The sequence below is a fragment of the Xenopus laevis genome, chromosome 4S, assembly GCF_017654675.1.
Source record: "Xenopus laevis strain J_2021 chromosome 4S, Xenopus_laevis_v10.1, whole genome shotgun sequence".
NCBI lineage: Eukaryota > Metazoa > Chordata > Amphibia > Anura > Pipidae > Xenopus > Xenopus laevis.
This window is the reverse complement of record NC_054378.1, coordinates 77,289,003-77,299,735: the sequence shown is the minus strand read 5'-3', so window position 1 is coordinate 77,299,735 and position 10,733 is coordinate 77,289,003. Positions and strand designations below refer to the sequence as shown.

Sequence of the window (10,733 nt, the reverse complement as noted above, 5' to 3'; positions counted from 1 at the left end):
GCTGGAGTGCAGAATAAAGCGGCTCCTGGGTGTGTGGGATTTCTGTACCACAAAGCATTGTGTCTCTAGGCACCTTTGGGCTCCTTACATCAATTCAAAGGCTACTTTCGCTTTAACCTTCTTAGTGGAACATAGAGGCTTAAAGACACAATGGGTGGCCTGGGCCAAGAATTCAGACACGCCAGACCGACGATGGAAATTATGTTATGTTTATTATACATCCTTGTGGTAACAGCAGTCCAGGCCACTCGAAGGGTAACTGTTATACCAGGAAATTTAAAGGGCAACTGTAGTTATTAGAAAAAAGCCAATAAACTCTAGTCCATTTTTAATAAATTAATTTCACAGTCTTTAGAATTTTTTTCACAGGTGATTATATATTAAAGGAGAATTCAAACATAAAGTAAAAAAAAAACCTCCCCCCTAACTCTTTAGTTACCCCTCTGTGCAGATTCTGTCCAGCGGAGTTCATGGCAGCCATCTACTTCTCTTTGGTAATCTTTGGAATGAGAGTGGCGCTTCGGCAAATTTCGTGACTTTTGGCGCATGCGCAGTTGTCGCTAAACAGATAAATTTCTCCAACTGTGCATGCGCTGATCCGGCACTTACTTCCTGAAGCTTACAGAAGAGAAGAAGATGGCGGCTGTGAACTCAGCTGGACAGAATCTGCACAGAGGCGTAAGTAAAAAGTAAAGTAAAGAGGTAGCAGCTAGGCTGGGGGGGGAGGGGGTCTATGTAGGGTAGAGGGGAAGGGGTTTTTTTCCTTTCGGTTGAATTCTCCTTTGAGGGGCAGATTTATTAAGGGTCAAATTGAAAATTTTACATTTTTTTATTGTCAAAACTCTCAAATTCAAATTGTATCCAAGTATCCAAACTCGATTTGAATATTAATTCAAATTGGAATTTCGAGATTTAGCAAACTCTGGCCCTTTAAAAATTAGAATTCAACTATTCGCCACCTAAAACCTGCCAAGTTCAAGTATAAGTCAATGGGAGAGGTCCAGGGACCATTTGGACATTCGAGTTTTCTTCAGAGAAAAAAACCTCAAATTGAGTTTAAGATATTCAATTTTTTTTCATTAAATAACCCCCCAATCGAATTTCAAGTATATTTGAATGTATTAGTTAAAAAAAAAAAAACTCACATGAATTCGAATTTCGACCTTTGATAAATGTGCCTCTAAATGTTTTATCTGGGAGTAACTTAACCCAACATTTTTTTTTCAGCAGCAACCGATGTGAATTGCTGTCAGCTCTCACATATTCTAAATGCTGATTCCAGCATGAGTCACTACACACAGCATGGTTGTTTTCTACAGGAAAAATGTTAGTTATGTGAGCAAGCTAATGAACCATTTATATTTCAAATACTATATGGTGGGGTCTGACAACCAGACTTTACACATAATACATTTTGTTTATTTCTAGAAAATAATTCACTCTCCAAATCAATTTCAATATTGATAATGAATATCTTATTGAATCCACTTTTTCTCTCACAGAAAAGGAACAACACCTCTGTCATTGTGAGTGTGCTGTATGTGGATTTCTCACGGGGAGCTCAAGAGGATGTCCATGAATATGAGATACAGTGTGAACCCAAAAAGGAGGCGGCCTCTGTTCACATCCTATCTGGAGCAGACCCATCCCAAATGAACGGGCTGGTACAGAATGCACCAGACTCTCAACCATCAGAGGCTGAATCAGCAGAGAGTGCAGACAGAGGACAAGATGGCAGTGACATGGTGTTCATCAGTATTTGTATCCTAGCTGGAGTTCTAATGCTAATAGCTGTTGTAGGGCTGGTGTTACACTAAGATAGATTATATGAATAAGAAGGTGTGATTTATATCATAGAGGAATAAATACTATGGCAATGAACTTTTTTTAAGAAAAAGTATTGAGGATGCAGTTATAGTAGCCAGTCACAGGTCTGTATGAATGGTGACTACTATTATGATGTTTGTGGACTTTTTGTGTATTTACATGAATGGCAAAAGTCTACATGAAATGTTACTTTGTACAAAACAATATGAGGACACGAGAATTATAATTACAAAATGTGTTCAATATTGGAGTGAATCAATATACACCAAATAAGAGCCTAAGGAGAAACAACATAAAGCAAACAACTGAAGCTATCTGCAGAATGTTACAACATGGTAGGAAAAAAAGGGCCATTTCCTTTCCTTACTGTGGGGAAATCCCCAGTTCAGTGTAATCCTAGCTGGTGGGCTGGGACGGTGATGTATGGAAGGGAAAGGCATCCAGTAACTAGGACAGGAATGGATTGTGGGAGATGGAAATTCCATATTTTCCTTGAGGATTTTCCTTGAGATGTCAAGTGGCTTCTTGACTCTTTGGACTACATGCAATTGAGGAAGGTGGATGGCAGGAGCAAGACTCGCTAAAATAAAAGAAGGTGTGGAGATAGGACTAGTCATTGTCAGGGCTAGCACTTGCTTTAGGTTACTTTAGGAGTGAGGGTTAGGCCTAGGGGCAAATTTATGAAAATGTGAGTATAGAACTCACCACAGGAAAACTCATCCACTTTCTATTTATTTCTATGGGGTTTTCAGAAGCATATTTATTATATGATGAAATAGAACTTTCACCCAATGAAAAATATTATTGTAAAAATCCCATAGAAATGAATAGAAAGCGAAGGAGTTTTTTCAGTGGTGAACTTTATTCTATCATTTTGATAAATCTGCCCCTTAGTGTAGTTAGAAAGCAGTGAGAGGCTCCACCACAAAGAACAGAAGGCTTAGTACAGCAGGTGTCAGGTGCTCCCTTGGGTCTTCACTGTGAGAGCCTTGTACTCCGTGACTGCAAACATAGTACTACTGCTGATTTAAACAGCTACCCTGTCTGTAACAGCTGAGAAGTTATATACTGCTTAAAATCTAAGATGAAGTTTAATGTGATAGAGTTCCAATAAAAGTGTTTAATTTCTTTTTTTTAAGAAGCCTTTATGGGAAGATGATTGAGAACTGTGGAATGTGTGTGGGACAATCAAGGGCCCAAGAGAAAGTTGAATGCAACACATGATCTGCTAAGCATATAAGGGTAACAGGATTAATTTAAGGGAGATTTATCAAATCACAGAGTTGTGGTTTTTCTTGAAAAAATAATTTTCTGATACCTTGAACAGTTGCAAAATATTCAAGAAAAAAAAACATGAAGGGGGTTATTTATTAAAGTCCGATTTTTTTTCTGGTCCCACTTTTAAAGGGAAAAATATATTTTTTTGTAGGAAAAAAATATTTTTTTGTGAGATTTACTCCATCTCAGACCTGCGGAGTTCATGTAGCAGTCAATGGCAGATGTTCCATTGACATTTTGAAGATATCCTGATCTGTGCTAGGTTTCGTTCAATAATCCAAAGATTTAGTGGTTTTGGGTGTCATATCTAAAAAAGTCGCAGTTTCGGCTACAAATCTGAAAAAAAATGTATGATTCAGATTTTTTCACTAATTTATCGAGTCTTTTCCTACACAATACATTTTTTGAGAAAATGTATTGATAAATATTGGGGGAAAGTCACTGCGATTTGGTTGGAGTGGTTTTCAGAAAAAAGTGAAAACATTTTGGATATTGATAACCCCCAGAAAAGTCACCCGACTAAAAACTAGACGAGTAAAAGTTGGCAAATTTCTGGTAGTAGGTGGAGTTGTCTCTGACAACTTTTTCCCAGTTTATTAAAACATGCAAGATATTCAATTTTATTGAAAATTAAGCTAAAATATGATTCTCCCTGGTGTGCAACAAAAAGCGAAATGTGACTATTCTGATCCTTGTTCTTTCTTAAATAAATTGCATACGAGGGAAACAAATGCAATGGTGTTAAAACATATTTGTTCAAAGTGATGAGTGTTACAAAACGGAGTAAACGTACTAAATAGCAGTGTGCTGGCGAGGAATGTCCTGATGGAATGTCCTGATGTTGTCTAATTCTTTTGCACTCAAATAATATGGTGACATACTTCATAATTTCACTAAAATATTGCTTAATATACTCATTTTTATAATATTATGCCTTTATAAAATTTAAGTTCTTAGATTTTATAACATTCATTAGGCTGACTTTGCTAACAGCTCCAATATCATGAATAAGCAAAGTGATAAGTGACATAAAAAGTATGTAGACATTAGAAACTATTCCTTGCTGTCTAGAGTAGAATCATATCTCAGTAGTATTCCTAGCAGTTTATTATTTTCCCATTTATTAAAACTTTCCTGACAACATTTTTCTGACAGGCTGACCATCTATATAAAAATCACATAACTACGCTATAGTTACATATGAAAACCATTTATTACATTAAAAAAATGTATAAAAATGTGCGGCTACAGCCTTTGCAAATATAAAAATATCCTGAATATCATAATAAAAGCCTACTTTACTTTTTTACATTTCCTAAGGGATGTTGTTTGTGCAAAATTAGAGGTGCATCCAGAGTATCTCTTGCACACACAGGAACAATCCCAGGTGAGAAAATTCAGTAGAGGGACCAGGATAGCCTGCATAATGATGTCATTATTTACAGGAACCTGCACTTCTGGCATACTTAGAGGATTCCAAAAGTAGGCAAAAAATTCAATATGACCTGACACCAGCATTATAGCAAGATCCACTACTTCTTATGACGACGCACAAGCTCGTTCAATGTTACAGATCCATCCTTCAATTGAGAACCAATCTCTGGCTTGTGCTTTAAAGCAAACACAAGTGCACGAACAGTTCTGCGATATCTTACGTTGATTAAACGATTGGTCTCGTGGAAGATCTCACGTTCAATGCATTCTGCGAGAGATCTGTCATCCTGTAAGTGGACAAAGTTATGAGCATACACATACAGCTTTCATTGCCCAGTATTTGCAACAGTGCAGAAAAAAAGTCCCATGATACACCAAGCAACAAACATCTTAAATGTGACCTCTTTATACTGAATACATGTGATGTCTGTGTAGTGATTATGGTTTGACAGAGATAGGTCTTGCCTGTCAATATTTTTATTACAAGAGGTGAACCAAAGATATATATAATTCCAAAATGTTTGATTGTGTGTAAAGTGCCTGCAGCTCCATGGAATAAACTTGGGATCACCCCGTTTGCTGCATCAAAGGTATTGGCATTTTATTTGATTCTGGATTACTTAACTGGCATGTGGCTAGGCCAGTACTATTACCTGCTTTCCCCATCCGTAAAGAATATTTGTGATGTGTACCATTCTGGAGCTGCAACTTCATACAAAACCTATGGCCAAGGGTATAAACTCTCAAGTAAATGAACCTCTGGCCTCATTTCTATGATTGTTTGTACTTGGTTTGCTTAAAGGAGAAGGAAAGGTTAAAACTAAGTAAGCCTTATCAGAAAGGTCCATCTAAATATACCAGTAAACCCCCAAAGTAGTGCAGCTCTGAGTCCCCTGTCAAAAGAAACACTGCATTTCTTTCCTTCTATTGTGTACACATGTGCTTCTGTATCAGACTTCCTGCCTTCATCTTAAACCTCATTGCCCTGGGCAAGAGCATGCTCAGTTTGCTCCTCTCCCCCCACCCCTCCCTTCTCTACTGTAATCTGAGCCCAGAGCAGGGAGAGACTCAGGCAGGAAGTGATGTCACACCATGTTAATACTGCAGCTCCTATCCTAAACAAACAGAGAGTTTCTAGAGCTTTTTACTCAGGTATGGTAAATCATTCTACAGAATAAATATAGCATTCTAGCTTGCACTATTGCAGCTAATCTATTGGCAATAAAATGCCTCCGTAGCTTTCCTTCTCCTTTAAGTTCTCCCCAATTCATTGTACAGTGAATTTATAAATAAGCTACAATAACCAAAGCTTACCAGAACATTAAATGTGAAATCATATCCTCTTCCCCTTGTTTGCCTACTATTTGTCTACAGTTAATGTGCCATGTTCTATTTACAGAAAACAAGCAAGTAATGTAAACATGTCAGTGGAAGCACAGGTATAGGCTTTATTAGCCGTAATGCTTGGAACCTGGTGTTTTCTAGATTGAAGGTCTTTCTGTAATTTAGAGTCAGCTAAAAACCATGTACACATTACATAAATCCAATAAGATTGTTTTGCCACCAATATGGATTCATGTAGCTTAGTTACCATCAAGAACAAACTTCCTGTAATTTGGTGTTGTCTGGATAATGGGTTTCCGGATAATGGATCCAATACCTGTACTACATTTGGGCGATACTAGCCATGTATTATTCATCGACCTCATTAAGTTGTCAATAAAGGTTAAGGGTGCTAGTTATAAAACATACCAAAAGGTAAATAGCTTAGATTAAAATGTTAATCAAAAGTTACATAAGTTATAAATGCACTTTTAACTGCACGACAAATTAAAATTAACAGGCAATTTCTATTGTGAAATAAACTGCCTGGATAATTCAGTAGAGGAAAATAAGGGTTAATAACAATAACAGACTGTAATGTGGGCAATGCTGCTATGGTAACATGTCTACAAATACCATCAACCTTTTACAATATAGGTAAAGACTGAAGGGATTATAGAATAACTTTGCTTACTTACGTTGTCTGAACTTAAACAATACATTTACACCAAAGATACTGTTCAAAAGTAAAAGCACAAAGCAGAAACCCATTTAATAAAGTAAACATTTTTACCAATCAAATTTACAAAATTATTGATCTATTTACAAGAAATGTTTTAAAATGTTTGGACGCCCTAAATAAGAGGATTTACTGCCCAAATGCAATGTCTAAAATACCACAGTACATAAAGAATTTGGGATGGTAGTAAAGTCTTCTTTAAATATAATGTAATTAATAGCCAATTTCACATTTTTCAGTTTTATCCATAAACACACTTTTCTGCACTTATCAGAACAAAAAATATATTATTGATGTAATGCTTTAATCGCATTATGTTGCCTTTCTCTTCTCTCTCCCTGACAATCTGGCCCTAATAAAAAAGTTGCAGCTACAATAAATCAAATGTTCCCCTGATAAATCATTGAGTGAAGAAACCTGTTCCTAAATGTATTATTTTTATGCATGCATATATATTTATTTTAAGAGTCCTTTTCTATGCTCTTTCTATCTATATAGATAGTATATGTATACATATATATTATAATATTTTAAAAACTGACCAATTTTTTTTTATAGATGCCAAGATACAAGGTATGAATGTTATAGATACCTTAGACTGTAAGCTCTACTGGTGCAGGGACAGATATACAGTATCTGATTTGAATAATATATCGTAAAATGTGTCAACGCTATATAATTAACAGGAAATAAATACATAAATATGTCACATAATTATTTTCGATTTCTCACCTCTCCCTGAAGTGCCTCATAAAACAGCCGTCTAGCATTGGTGCGTAACTTCTCCGTTACAGCGTCACTTCTCACTTCAATAGTTGGTTTGCATCGATTTTCCTTTATAAATGTATCCCACTGAGTATGAACCTCTTGTGCAAGGCCAGCTACCTCTTTGTCATTATGTGCCTGCAGGTTGTGAACTGCTTCACCTGAGGAAACAAAGAGACAGCCTACTAACCAGACTAAAAATGAGAATTAAGGTTCATCAAATGCTTCCAAACATGGAGAGGGATACCTCAACACTCTCACCACAATGCCTTGCCAACCAACAGAATTATCACGTTACATTTATCGTGTCTTTGAGATTTAATCACAAGCTTGTAAAGTGTGTTATCACATCTTTCACAAACATACTGCACTATTTTTTTTGTTTTTGTGTGTGTTCCTTACAACAGGACTACAAACATTTTTTAAAATGTTTCTGCAAAGAAGATTTAAATTGGTGGCACTTTTTTTGCATTATGACTTTATGGCAACTTTGCACAGATTTTCAGAGTATGTTGATGTCTATGGAACTATGTTACAATGTTACTGCATTTTTATAATAGCAATTACTAGAAATTCAATAGGGGTGTTAGAGCTCAGGGCCATCACTGAGCCCCACAGCACAGCATTGCGTTTCACTGCTTAAATCAGTTTTTGTTAATCCTGTTCTTTATAAAACAGATAATAAATATGAATTAATCAATAGCAATGTAAACCAAATATTTACTTAAGTTTTGATTGCAGCCGCTAACTCTGGCACATAACAAAATTATAAAGTTAAACTATGCATGTTTGGTGCATAGCAAATATCATTTTCACTGGCAACATAGAACATAGGTTCCAATGGTAACCATCGTGTACATTCAAATAGTTGAGGTTCAGCTCATAAAACAGCCCCAACAGTTATAGCTCTCTGAAAGGGAGTGAGATGATGGAGGCAATTAAATGGTCAACTTTTTTGATTTAGATGATAGGAAAGGTAAAAAGTTACATATTTACCTCATTTGCATACTATGAAGCATGTAACAAGGTCAGAGGTGATTGTGGAGGAACACAGTGTTAACCTGGAGTCAAATATATACAGAAACTAACCATCTAGCATAGATAGCATGAGAAATAGTGGGGGTCTCAGGATGGATTGCCTTGGGAAGAAGCTTATGAGAACAAATGATACACGTTGCTTGATAAGGGGTACAGCAAGAAAAGGTTAGCTAAGATAACAAAAGTATGTAACCTGTAGCGATGACCAAGATTGATGTTGTGATATATTATTGTGTGTGCTTTTCACTCTTTGTTAACCAACCAGTCATGACAATGAACAAATTGATGTTTACAACAAATTACACAAATTATTATGAGGATTATGTTGATATTGCATCAGTATTACACCAAGGAATACATTGTCACCCAAGTTGAAAACACCTTTATTTCTGCATTATTATAGCATATTGTAAATGCACATAGAGTTTAGAGCTTAATAAATAAAAAGTCATCCATGTTCTCTTCATTCCTATAAGATTTTTAGAATTGTATTTATCAATGGGTGAAACAGGGCTGCTTCTGCCATTAGGCAAAGTGAGAACCTTGCCTCAGGCAGCTGTGAGCGGCCAGCTTCCAGGAGCAACATAAAGTCACCAACTGTAACTTTAAGTGCCAAATTTCCAGTTTTTAAACCTGAAATTCGGCTCCGTTAGTGCAGAGAGTGCTATAGAGTTCATTGCACTAGTGATGCGGCCTCCCACTGACCCACATCGATGCTTACGTTTTACACAGGGAGTAGGAGGGGGGCGGCATTGGGGCTGCTATCTCAGGTGGCAGCAGCCCCAGGATCGCCCCTGTGGTGAAAGTTAAAACTCCCCATTTGATAAATATGGTTCTTAAAATCCCATAGGAATGAACAGAACATGGATGAGTTTTTATTCATTGAGCTCTAAACTCACATATTGAACACAAATATGCCCCTAAGTCTCATATCCTATTCTTATCATTTACAATCTAATCTAGATTTATATATTTCCTCAGAAAATTTTTTAAATATTATCAAATGATTAGTCTCTGTGCAGTATACATACAGCGGTTACTTAAGTCTATAAAATGGTACAAAAACATAGATGTTGAGTTACAATTTTTTTGTTTGCATTATCAGCGCTAAAATGGAGTACCAATTTTGGTTGAAAGAATCACTTCTTCAGAAGGAATTTTCTTCTTTAGTTCTGTCAGAGCTTCCAGCAAGTTATCCTTTGTCTGATGTGGGAATTCCAATACACACTTCCATCTTTTTATTTCTTCCAGAACAACTACTCTCTAAATACAAAAGAATGAAACTTCATTAGAGCAGACTAACCACTTTACAGAATAAAACATTTCTCAGCGGAGAAAAAATGTTAATGTAAGGGTAACACCAATTATTCCTGGCCCATCTATGCCTCATCACTAGATTGGCTTTCCTGACATCCAGAAAGGGATTTTCTACAGAAGACATGCATGTGCCCGAGGTAGGGTTACCACCTTGCCAGTATTTTACGCGCCTGGCCGGTAAAAATGATGGTTGATCCCAATGTTAAAAATAGGGAAAAAAAGATATATATATATATATAAAGGTGGCAACCAGTGTTGGACTGGCCCACTGGGATACCAGGAAAGTCCCGGTGGGCCCAGGTGTCAGTGGGACCTCATGCTGCTAAACATTTGGCCTATTTCATGGCCATTCCCTATTTCTATGAGAAAAAGAGGCTAAATAGATGTAATAATGGATTATAGTATGTAAAGAAAAGAGACTAGAATAGAGGTTGAGTAAGAATAATAGTACTGAGAGTGGGCCCCTGGTCTAAGGTTTTTTTGGTGGGCCCCTGGTCTAAGGTTTTTTTTTTTGGTGGGCCCCTGGTGTTCCAGTCGGTCACTGGTGGCAAAACTAGCCAGTGGGCTCACTGATATTTTTGATACAATTAAAGAGAGGTTGCATCCAGTTTTAAAGAACTGTTTAACTGGTTCTCATAATTTATATTTTTCCATTTTTACAATTTTTCTGTTGCCTTCTGTCCTGTGACCGAAAATGCTATGTGGTTAATATGCTGCCCTTACAAAAAGACTCAACACAAAAACTAGAAAACAAATCTCTTTCGGCCTCCACTCATGCTCACCCTCAGGGAATGAAGGGTTGCCTGTCCCGCTGGTCCCTTTGCTTTATTACTACGGCATTTCTTTTCCGTTCCCTCGCTTTTTGTCTTCCTGATTACAAATTTGTCCATCTAAAAACTGCTGAGCCGACGTGCAGAAATCTAATGAGTTTTATCTGAGCAGAGGCGTTATTAAATAGGGAAAGCCGGTCTATAATGAAATGACTCAAGACATCATTGTGCGCCAACACAAC

General features: G+C 36.8%; 1 protein-coding gene across 1 annotated transcript; it reads right to left on the bottom strand.

Moving 5' to 3' along the window:
- Window positions 1-4,299: 4,299 nt before the first annotated feature.
- Window positions 4,300-10,679, bottom strand: tceanc2.S (transcription elongation factor A (SII) N-terminal and central domain containing 2 S homeolog). The gene is given in 4 exon segments (NM_001092698.1): window positions 4,300-4,826; window positions 7,334-7,527; window positions 9,526-9,667; window positions 10,504-10,679. Coding segments are annotated over 4 exon segments (633 nt in total). The 5' UTR covers window positions 10,612-10,679; the 3' UTR covers window positions 4,300-4,637.
- Between the last annotated feature and the right edge of the window lie 54 nt (window positions 10,680-10,733).